The sequence below is a fragment of the Streptopelia decaocto genome, assembly GCF_964273445.1.
Source record: "Streptopelia decaocto genome assembly, chromosome: 3".
NCBI classification, from domain to species: domain Eukaryota; kingdom Metazoa; phylum Chordata; class Aves; order Columbiformes; family Columbidae; genus Streptopelia; species Streptopelia decaocto.
In genome coordinates this window covers 7,088,842-7,101,261 of record NC_138656.1, presented here as the reverse complement: position 1 = coordinate 7,101,261, position 12,420 = coordinate 7,088,842, and the positions used below count along the sequence as shown (strand labels likewise).

The window sequence follows — 12,420 nt, the reverse complement described above, 5'->3', positions numbered from 1 at the left end:
CTCTGTTTCCTTCTTAGTTACCAGACAAAACCTAAAACCATAGCAGTAGATAGTATAAAGAACATTATTATTAATAAGACCGCTAAAATAAAGTCTCCTATTCCAAATATAACCCTAGAAGCCACGCACATTCTGCACCATTCCAAGAAATATGTAAGAAGAAAGCTAACTAAAACATCTACCAGAAGATCTCAAGTTTTTTTTTTTATAGCTGACAGAGTAAATTAGGTCTTCTGGCTGCTGGTTTTTCCTTTGTATCAGGAACCAGCCTAGGTCTGATTCCCTAGGACAACTTCACCGAGTAGCTATCATTGCTCAGACCTGCTAGCAATAATCGTTGCTGTTGCTGCAGCACCCGTAACACATCCACCCAAACCGAGGAGCCATTCCGGTTCCTATGGGATCGGACACAACATCACTCCTCACGACATAATTTAGGTTGTGCCCTCTCCAGCAGTCTTGTAAGCCACAGAACAGCGACTCTTCCTCCTCAGGACTAATCCCGGTGATCCTCGTCCCCCAGCGGTGATGGACGAGGTGCTGGGTGGCACTCAATAACCTTTATCACAGCCGCCAAACCCTCGCGCCGAGAGCGAACAGTTTGTTTATGGGTGGTGCTGGTGACAGGCGCACCAACAAGTCCTCTCGTTCGGTCTAACGTGGTGAATTGAAAGATTAGTCTGTCAGGCCAGCCTGAGGACTCATTTTTCTTCTGTGCTACCTAGGTCACCCCCTTCCCGCAGCCCGTAGGTGATTGTGATTAATTTGTCAAGGCTGGCTATAGCATGGAAATGAAGAAATGGATTGCCAATTACAGTTAGTCTTCTCACAGAATACCCCTCGATCCGGTGCTATTCTGCAGCAGTGACAGCTCAGAAATAAACTGAATTCAGCTCTATTGAGCAGAAACCTGACCCGAAGTGTATTTTAAAGCAGAAGGTGACTTTTCCCATCCCCACTCTGACTGGCTCTTTGGTAAATGGTTGACTTCTATCCTGCCAGCCTGACAGGTACACAAAAAGGCCATCCACATTTATTTTTGTAGTCACCTCGTTAAGACATACTGAACTTCTGACTTAACACTCTTCAACAAGGTGCACATTTGTTTCTGAACATCTCACCCCGACTAAGCCTGAAGGGGAATTTAATATATATACCATTACCAGGGTAAACAAAACCAGTAACGATTCTGCTCTGCACAGAAGCTCTTAAAAGCATTCAAACATCCTCCTGAACAATCTTCCCAGAAAAGCAAATTTTGACTTCTTCTGTGTTTCCTCTGCAGTAAACCTCCCATGTTCCCACAAGCTGCTTAGTATTTCATTGATACAGACAACTAGTTTGAATTGAACAATCACACTCTGATAGATTAATGGAATAGGAAACAATTCCACAGTGACCTGATGTTGTATTAATAATTATTAATATGGCATTTGAGAAATAAAGCCTCAGTCCCAACAACGCATGCATGCAATTCATTTTGCGCCCTGATACAACCACCAACAAATCAGTCAAGTTGCATAAATTCAAAGCATGTGTAGAAATCTAACTTTCTATTACCTTAGAAATTCAGTCAAACAAAAGAGATCCCTTTTCCTTCAAGAAAATTCAGACCACTGCAATAGATGCTTCCTTTTATTGTTGTAATTCACTGCGCTTTATACTATTCTCTTGGGTATTGCATCTTCAGAGAAAAGAGAGGTGAATGTGTTCCCAATAGCCAGCGACACACCATTGGTCCAGGTACATTCTGAAGACCAAAGGCACAACCCTCTCCTTCAGGCCCAAGTTCACCTTCCATTAACACAACCAGCACCAAGACCTGCAGAATACGGCTTATAAACAGGAACCTGGCTTAGGAACACGGTTAGTCACTCATACCACTAGACCATCCCACTTTGCTGTTCTTCTGCCTCAGCTGCTCTTTCCAATGATATACGGTAGCATTCCTGCCTAACAAAGATGCAGAAAAAAGGACAACACAGCGAACGACCCTCGGAGGCAGAGACACCCTTAAATTGCCTTTCGGGTTCTCCAATGAGACTCAGAAGAGCAAGTCTATTCTGTTGATCTTTCATTTCAGAAGAAAGCATGTGCCCTAACAGCACTACATTTTTACCTTTCACAGGTCACCTAAAAGCCCCAATATTCTCACACATAGTCCTTCCACGCTTCTTGATGTGACCTTCAGACACCAAACATATGAATGAGAAATGATCTCGGTAATGTAAATTCATGTACTTGTGACTTTCTGTATTTGTCCTGAAGTAGTATTTAGGGTCTCCAACACTGACCAGGACCATTATGATAGACATTGTATAAATACAGAGTAAGAGACAACGTATGCTATGGAGAACAAAAAAAAATAGGACAAATAAGAGGCAGCTCCACAATATTTTGTGGCCAGACCTATCACTTTACACTAGAAATAAGGAAACAATGAAAAAGAGGAGCTGTTTTCCTAAGGCATTTACTATTTAATGCAGTCACACAAGTTCATTTTTGATATAGCTAATACCTTTGTGGTAAAACTAACTGACGTGTTACACCACAATTCTTATTCCTAGTCAAATTTAGTGTCTCAAGGTTTTTAAAAGCTACCTAAGGACACGCAAGTACAGACTGACTATTCTGTTCTTATAAAGTATGTTTTAAGCCGTGAGTGGAATTCAGTATTAACTGAATACACTTAACAGTTTTCATTTGTAAACGTCAGAAAAAACAACTGCACAGTATTAAAATGTTTGTGGGTGATGATGCAGCACTAAACATCTTACCCATGGCCCTTCTTAGATCTTTTTCTAGCTGCTGAAATATAGGGAATTTGTGTTGTATAACTAAGGTCACATACAAGACTAGTTAGGCCACAGCACATGGGTAAATTAAGTTGCTGCTAATACAACACACATCAGCTTTAGTGCAAATTTTCAAACCCAGGAGTAGTTTTACAGCTGTCAAGATGACACATATTCTTCTTTAACTAGATTGATTTTATATTAAGTTCCTTCTTTCAAGGAAGCTCGGTTGCATCGTGAAATTTGACTTAAACCATTAAACTGCCTTTTTACAATGTGTTTAAAACTCAGAGGTAACATACTTCGTAGACAACATTTTCTGTAGAAATGGGGAAGGCAGAAAAATATGTTCTTATTATTACTAAGTTGTCACACTACATTTAATCATGAATAGGGTTAAAAGACACTCACAACAATAGTGTTCTGCTTTTGCAAAGGAAACCTGCACCTGATGAGATCTCACCAAGGAACCTGAAGTAATCGTATGATTCCCTGATAAAAATCTCACTTGTCAAAGAAGAAGAAAAAACGTAACAAGCTTGGAATCATAGAAAAACTCAGGTTGGAAGGGCCAATGGTTGGAGGTCATCTGGTCCAACCTTCTGCTCAAAGCAGGAACTCGGATGAGGTTAGTCAGGGCCTCAGAGAACCCTAAGAGAGCACATCTTTGTCTTTGCTTCTGAATGCTGACTTGTCAAGATGAATTATAAATGTAGAGAAGTAGTCATAAATAGCAATTATACGCACTTAACTGGTTGATTTAATTATATGAACAGGTATCCAAATTATTACACTAGTTGATAGTAGCCTCTTAACTCTTCAAGTCAGTAATTTGTAAGTTTCCTTTATATACATTTATAACTAAATTAAGTGAAACCACATAATTTTGAACTTGGGTCTCCTTCTGCTGCTGGATTGTTCCGCGGTGCTGGGGTACATTCCAGTTGTGCCAACGCAAACGGTGGAATTCGCTAACAGATTGGGCTCCAGGTTTAGTTTTAGAGACATGCTGGTTTATGGGGGAAAGGGCAAGATTACATCCAAGAAAAATTTTGGATTGTGATAACTGGGCCTTTTAGCAGGAAGTAATTTATACTTCATGTATCATGCTAACGTAATGTCTCCAGGACAAGGTCCATACATCTATATTTTCTTACTTAAATTCATTGCTTGATAAACTAGCTTCAAAGAGCTTTAGCTTTTCCTGATTGGAAAGCCACAGAACAAACACGTAAGATTATCTTGTTGACATCAGCCAGGAAAATTTAGAAGAGTGAATTAAGCGATACTGTTGGTATATAACAATAAAGAGTTTTTACTTTCATCATGGTAATTGAGACATTCTTAACTCTTTGAATGGAAAACCACAAATACCAAAACAAACATTCTATCTGACCAGCTGAAGCCCTGTCTGTGATATCAGCAACATGTTTTCTGAACACCAGAGATCTTTTCCAACTCTTTTAGAATAGTTTGCCTGGAAAGAAAAATACGAAAAGTGAAAGGAAATAGGGGAAAAGTGCCCAAAGTGCAATGTGGTTTTGATGCCTTTGAAGACGTTACTGGCTTTTCTTCAACAGTCTGCAGATATTTATAAAATTCACTGCAAAAGCAACCGGCCATGAACCTTGCTAGGAGCCTCAAGATGTAAGCTGCCATGAAATAAGAGCAAGAGAGCACACAAACTATTATTTCTCGCAGAGTAGAACCAAAAAGAGCGTGGGTAGAAGTTGCAAGATTGAAGAGGGCGATTAGTATCTGCAAATCTAAACTCAGAGCGGTGAGCCTAACAAAGGAGCCAGGCTTTCCAGACTTCACAAAGCCTTAAGTTGTTCTTGCTTCTGCCGATTTTAAATGAGGAAAGTAAGTACATAGTCTATCTCTTCCCAAAAAGCAAACAGAAAAGACAAAAAGCAAGGCCATGAGGCAACCGAGCATTCAGTGTTCACCAGTCTCAGCTTTCAAAGGGAAGTTTTTAAGGACAGTCACTAAACGCCGTTTTAATGAAGGACAGAATTTGTCCTCTAGTATTCGAGGGAAATGCTGTAAGCTGGACCAGTCAGCAAGAACTTCAGAATAGATAAAATTCTAGATAGTCTAACTACAATATCCATAAAACGCCAATTTCCACTGAAAAAGAGAGCTGATTAAGTCTCTTGTCTGGAATCAAGTCTGAGGTTCTCCTTGCTAAATATGTCACATGAATGTTAATTTTAGACTGTTGAGAGTTCATCAATTTACACTTTCCAGTAATATTTTTTTTAGTATTTAAAATATGCAAAGAGACCAATTAGTATCATGGACACTACACTGTCTGAAATAAGAACACTGTTAAATAATGCATGCAACAAATTTTTATACAAGTAGTAATTACATTTCTAGGATTACTTGACTATTATAATAGTCATTCCATAGCTGTTACTATTATTAATTTTAATAATAATCTCAGTTAACTGGTGATCAGTCCCAAAAGCAGTGACAAAAAATGAGTTCTCTCTTCATTTTCACTAAAATACTACATTACACAAATTATGAAGTAAATAACAAAATCAAATTAACTTCCCAAAGAGTTTCAAAAAATGGCTGTTAAAACCACACAGCAGCATCAAAACAATTGATGCGGTCTGAGTTGAGGGATGAGGAGCTGCGGATCAGGTTAAAAAACTGGCTTAGTAATAAGAGATGATCTCATTAATGGGAACATTCCTATGTGATCTACTGGATTTTTTTCTTCTCCATCACAAAGAATTTGTATGATAATATCAATTTTCCTCGGTCACCATAATTGACATCACAATACTGATGATCACATACAGCACCAGGCCATTGTGATGGTTACAGGGACTCAAAACACCAACTGGAGATAAATAAAAGACTGCTATATGGTTACTTGTTATAGATTTGAGTATAGTGGCTCTGAAAAATTCACAGCTAACTCCTTCCTTGGAAAGAAGACAGTGCGGCCCTTATTAGAATTGCTCATGAAAGAAATGAAATGGCAACAGAAAATGAGAAGAAACAGACGAGAACGATGGAAATAGATTGCTTCAACCTTTCTCCCTGTGTCAGGAATTTATTCTGCCTTTGAAAACATTTGCTTTCGTCTTCTGACTCAGATTTTCAGAGGGCTTTTATAATCCTCCCGTGGCGCACCTGTCGGTTAATCCCTTGTTGTAATCTCTCCGGGATCACCTCACGGGGAGAAGAGCTGATGGACGCGCTCCCAGGCCTCTGTGCATGGGCAGGATGAATCGTTCTTTGGATACGGAGGAGGATGCGCTGGGGTCAGGACAACTGTGACACGAGCTGGCACTAGACCAGGGGACATCTCTCCCTAGATAAAGCCAAAGCAGCGTAGAGGATCTGTGATACCTCCCTGCACCCTGCCTTGAGAACATGTTATATGCTTCTATTTCCTACACACACTGCATACATTTGTTTTTCTTTCCTTGCTTTCTAAGCTTGCTTTTCAGACTTTCCTTTAGCAACACATAATAAATTTAACTTTGCAATGTTTTGCCATGATCAGGCCAAAAGCTACAAGTAAGCATAAGTGGCCTGGTTCTAAAAGAAACAAGGCTTATGCCAACATAATAAAGGTGTTTAAAATGTGGCGAATCTGTGAGTTTTCACTGCCTAACTCACCGCAGATATTCTGCATTTTTATGGCTTTTGGTCTTTTTCTTTCCCTTTCTCTGTGTTTTTAAAAGAAACTCAAATATACCTTCATAACAAAACCCAAGAGCCGCCATAATCATTTTTCTCAGAAAGGACAGACGATATATTTAATGAAAGTCAAGCTTAAGTAAAATGTACAGCTACACTGATGCAGAGGCAAAACCTAATACCAGCTGGAGGTTTCTCTTAAAGTTTATCTTTCCCCCTCTCTTTCTCCTGTTTTTTCTCCTTCCTTAACTTTAAAATAACATTTAAATTGCTTATGTTGCCAGAGAGCGCTTTATGTTGCCAACTTCAGTATCTAGGAACGGAAGCCAAACCTTACATTACTGTAAAATAAAAGTAAGAGGGAAACAAATAGGTGTGCATAGACCGTAACATCTTCAACTCCTTCCATATGCAGTCCACCCCATAATTATCTCTCAACAGAGCACTGTGACAAATATGAAAACTCCTCTCTTCTCATACCCATCTGCAGAGCCTTGTTTTAATTTTGCAGCTCAGAAGGTTTGTAGCACCGCATCAAGACATTCTTGTTCACTTTGCAGGCTGCAAACACCAGAATTTGTGGATAGCTTCTTAAAGACACGATAATGAGGTGCCCTTCCATAAAATCTACTGAAGAAAGTCACCTTTTTCAGTTCTTTTCCTTCTGACAGTACCTCAGACGTAACAAGGTGGTATAATGGGGAAAGTGGATGTGTAAACAGTGATTCAGTGTGTCTAAGGGTGAAAATCTGATATGCTACAGCCTAAAATAATACATTCTACCCTCTTGACCACAGATTTGTCTGTAGATTTATTTTTGTCACATTTCCCCCCTCAATTTTTTTTTCTATAAAGATAGCAAAATCGCTTTGAAAAATGGAAAAGAGACAATATGTAAGAAAATCCCTAAAAATCCAGCTGGCCTACAGAAAAGCCCTGATAAGGCTGAGGCTGCACTCTCACTTATGTTTGAGTATTACTGAATGGCTACTGAGGATCTGGCGCTATGGGAGCGACGTGTGTTCTCTCTGCTCCTCCAGGAGCAGTTTTGTTTGTGAAACTTCATGCTCTTGATATAAAGGAAATCATTTATTGCAACAGACAAGAGTAACCCAAGGATCCATGGGGATATGAGTCTTCACAACCTTTGCTTGCTTAGACTGATTATTGGTTTATAAGCGTATTAGAGGTGACAGGGATCTCTTGGGACAAGATAACACCTCTTTTTTTCCACAGTGCCTGTGGGTAGACCCTTAATTGTTTTGCAGTCCTTGCAAACATTCAGCATCGGTTGCTTTCTACCTAATTTTTTAAAGATTTAATCCCTCGTTTGAAGTTACCAGACTTGTAAAACAAAGATCCCTCAGGAATGAGTTTGTTGCCAGCGCTCTTTAAATAGGAGCACATTAAAATAGAAGTTTTAACCCCTGGCACGGTGCCTTAATTGCCTTCCTGGGGCTCTAACTCATTTAAGCTGGAACATCCACAGTGCGATGGGTGGAGATGAAACATCAGCAAAGTGTTTGGGGAGGAAAGGCAGAACTTTCCCCTACCCAACACCCTGCTCATGAAAAGCAATCTGCCCTCAGCCAAAACTTGCTTGTTTCTTCACATTTTTTTTTTTATGGGAGAAAGGAGCGCTCTGCAGTGATGCAAACAGGAAAAGATTGTTCTCCGGAGAAGTGCGACTACCCTCTCCTCATCGTAACAAACAGGGAAGCAATCTAAGCAGTTACAGGAATTTGGAGCAGAACCCAAACCAGATTCTTAAATTGGATACACTTGAGTTGATCTCCTGCAAATTTGTCCACTTCCATTTGGAGGTGAAACTCAGTTCTCAGCCAAGGGTTTCTGAAGGGACAGTGTTTGTTTGGATGGATCCGAGGTGAGAAATCAAGGCTTTATATTCCCTCAATAACATTTTATTGGGATAGTGCAGTGTTAACTGCACTATACGTAATGCAATACTAATCAGCCAAGCCACCAGGAATGAAGTTTATCCACTTGCTTGTCTAGACACTGACTTTATCTAAAGGAATGTGCATGTATAGATGGGAAAAACCCGACAAAGTCACAAAGATGAAAGCATAGCTTTGCGGGTTTGGGGGGTACTTTACACCGCAAACACATCACACAGCATCACTTTAGCACAGCAACTGCTATCAAACATTCCTGAAAATACTGACACCTGAAGCAGGGTTGCCTGTTTAATTACTACTCTCAGGCAGTATGTCTAAGAGGCTGAAAAGAAGGTATTTTTTTCATTGAGGAATAGAAAGCATTTATTAATATATAAACAGTAAAATCAATTAAGAGATTGTATTCACCAAACAAACCAACAAACAAAGCAGCCTCAGAAAACCAGAGTCATTTAGCAGAAATGTGTCTTAATTCATTTCCAAAGGTGAAGACAGCAAACAATTACTGAAACAGCATCTGCCACGCTAGATAATGTTTCAGTAACGCCATAGCTTTCCAGTTGAAATCAAGGCTAACTTCAAGAATAGCATCTGCTACCTCAGGAAAACCCAAGATTCCTACCAGAGATCCTTTCCAACTTTCTTTATTGACTTCAGGAAACCATATTCCTCACCCGCTGAGACCTTTTCCTATTAACCAGGCCAATTCTAAAATAAAATGAACTATTATTATTTGTATATTCCACTTACTAGTTATTTCCACACACTTAACACCATGTCTTGTCTGGTTTTGTAAACTAATAATAAAAATGCATCTATGGTAGGATTTGAAGATCAAAAGTTAAGCCAAAGAGTCCTGAGCCGCCCTCAAATTTCAAGAGGTGGACTTGAGGACCAAGGCAGAGATTTATCTGAAACTTGATTCACATTCAGTGACTTCCAGTGTTTGTGGAAACAGCGTCTGCATGTTCTTCTGCAACAATGAAAGTGCAGTTCGCACAGAAAAGGATACAGCACTCAAAGTAATTCAGATTCTACCTTCTCAAGCCTAATTCAGATTTACAATCATCAAACAACCAATTTTAAATAATAGGACCTTGAAAAAGAAGAAACAAGCCTAAATACTCCTGTCGCTTTTTTCTCTTCCATCTGTAGTATCTGATTAATCAAAGCTCACATTAACTAAAAGTTACTCTATGTTATTTCCATGCAGCAGCACCTATGCTATACTATGGTTTGTTTTTTAATTTATTGCTGCTTAACTTGTTTCTCAAAAACCCCTAAATCATACGAGTAATCAATCTACTACCATTTGTATGTATTCACTGAGCTTAAATCAGCCTACATTATTTTTAAATGATTTTTTTTTCCAATTTGCTTGTCTTCTCATAAATGTCTCCATATATTTTTCTAAATATTGAACAGCTTGTCTCTTTCTTCCTTCAAATACCATGCCCACTTCTTCCACAATGCCAACCAAAAAGCAGCTGATTCAAAGACAGATTTTCTTAAGATTACAAACAAAGCGAGTGTCTAACTTTCATAATAACCCTTTCCCCTCCAAGTTCTTCGGGTGGTATTAATTTATATTTAAATTAATTAAACTAAAAACGTGGAAGCGCATCTCAAAGGAGCTAAGACTATTTCACGTTATTCTAGCACGTTTGCTTGAGGAAAACATTCTCTTCCCCCAGTCTTGGGCATTGAGGAGACTTGCCTTTTGGATGGAAAATTTTGCCAAAAACCTTATTTTAACCTTTTGAAGCCACAGGAGTGTGTTTAAGAGTTACTGGAGCCGCAGAAATGTAATTGCAGTTATGGGCCTCAATTCATGGGCTGACGGTTGCGCCAAGGGCTGCACAACAGTATCGCATTTATCAGCACATGGGTATCTAGTCCTAGTCGACTGCTTCGTGTCTCTTATTTAACACAGTATAAATAGATTCCCCAAGCCAAAATGACTGGTGAGACAGCCGATATGAAATAGCACTGTTTAAAATAGTAATAATAGGAAAAAAAAATGAGTAAGCAATAAGTGACATCTAAGGTCTTACTTACCATAAATTCCCGTTGAAATACAGGGAAATGCCTGTAAAACAAAGAAAAGAAACAAACAAAACAAAACAAAAAAAATCAGTGAGATTTCTGTTTGCCAAAATTTTTATCAAAACCAAAGGCATCAAAACCAAATGCCTGTTTTTCAACACCCAGAGATTACATGTTGTAGACTTTGCTGTTACGGCATTCAATTCACGGGCATTTTCATGTCATTATATTAAACATATTCCATATGTTTCTCTTGCTGCCATGTTAATAAAGCTGCATTCTTTTTCTCATCTTGCGCTATGAGCAACACTTGAACCCAGAATCATTATTAAAACTGCCTTTTGAGCTAAAAATTATTACCACGAGCTAAAAATTAACACCATAAGGTAGTACAGTAGGAAAAAAAAAAAGGTCATATTCTCTGGATTGAGTTAGACAATGTTTCTTCAGTAGTAAAATAACCTTGGCCAGCTTAAACCCTGCCCTCCCCTGCCTCTTTGCCATGCCCTTGTTCACTATAACCTCCTCTTTTTTTATTTCAGAGCCTTTCATTTTTAACCTCAGCTCTTTCAGACATGTGGTTTGTGGTGTGACTCAACACAGCTGCACTGGTACCACAGAATCACAGAATGTCAGGGATTGGAAGGGACCTCGAAAGCTCATCCAGTCCAATCCCCCTGCCTGAGCAGGAACACCCAGATGAGGTTACACATGAGGAAGGTGTCCAGGCAGGTTTGAATGTTTCCAGAGAAGGAGACTCCACAACCCCCCTGGGCAGCCTGTTCCAGTGTCTGTCACCCTCACTGAGAAGAAGTTTCTTCTCAAATTTAAGTGGAACCTCTTGTGTTCCAGTTTGAACCCATTGCCCCTTGTCCTATCATTGGTTGTCACCTAGAAGAGCCTAGCTCCATCCTCCTGACACTCACCCTTTAGATATTTGTAAACATTAATAAGGTCACCCCTCAGTCTCCTCCAAGCTCCAGAGCCCCAGCTCCCTCAGCCTTTCTTCATAAGGGAGATGCTCCACTCCCTTCATCATCTTTGTTGCCCTGCGCTGGACTCTCCCCAGCAGTTCCCTGTCCTTCTGGAACTGAGGGGCCCAGAACTGGACACAATATTCCAGGTGTGGTCTCACCAGGGCAGAGTAGAGGGGAAGGAGAACCTCTCTCGATCTACTAACCACCCCCCTTCTAATACACCCCAGGATGCCATTGGCCTTCCTGGCCACAAGGGCCCAGTGCTGGCTCATGGTCATCCTGCCGTCCACCAGGACCCCCAGGTTCCTTTCCCCAGTCAAAGGTTGGCAAATGGTGGGGGAGAGGAGCTGGAAAGAGCCGGGTGAAAAGAAAGGGCACATTTTTGGGTCAGCTTGGACACCAAAGAAAAAAGCAATATGCAACAAAAGATGGTTATAGCCACGGTGCCAGGAAAAGAAACCTGACAATTTACGTTCCTCCGAGCTGTATACGTTGTCTAGAGATTTGCATTTCCGTGAGCCAGAGTCAGTTTTCCACCAGGAGAAACTAAAGCTGTACATGGTTTCACAAGAGAGACGATTTTCTTTGTGTGCAGTTGATATGTGATATCACCTTTGCCTCTCACCTCTGCACTGACAGCAAACACAGCTCAAAGGTACCACAGCACCTGGGACCAAAGTCTCAAATATCCACCCTCAGGCTCCCCTCCAGATCCCCTGGCGATGAGTCATCATACAAAAGAAAGGAATTCTTCTTTACTTAATCACACAGGAAAACATTATTCAAAGCTAATGCTTGCTTTATATTTAACCAGGGAATTAATTAGGGAATGGTGATTAAGAAAGGAGAGGTCTAATGGAAAAATATATCCTCCCCTCCCCTCTGAAAATACTTAAGTAAAATAAAGTGGGGGAGAATTATAGTCTCGTTCCTTCTCGCAACTGCTACAACTTACATCCTGAAAAATACTTAGCTTTGTAGTTTGTACCCAATAAATCACAACGAATCAGCTCTTTA

General features: G+C 40.0%; 1 protein-coding gene across 4 annotated transcripts in view; it reads right to left on the bottom strand.

The window, feature by feature from the left end:
- MACROD2 (mono-ADP ribosylhydrolase 2) overlaps positions 1 to 12,420 on the bottom strand; it is a gene marked incomplete at its 3' end in the record, with an annotated part of 876,609 nt that overhangs the window by 277,394 nt on the left and 586,795 nt on the right. For all 4 annotated transcript variants that reach the window (XR_014183592.1, XM_082048203.1, XM_082048204.1 and 1 more), the window contains exon 7: positions 10,439 to 10,469. Coding sequence is in view for 3 of the 4 variants with exons in the window: in XM_082048203.1 (XP_081904329.1) it covers positions 10,439 to 10,469 (31 nt within the window). The remainder of the gene's footprint in view (positions 1 to 10,438; positions 10,470 to 12,420) is intronic.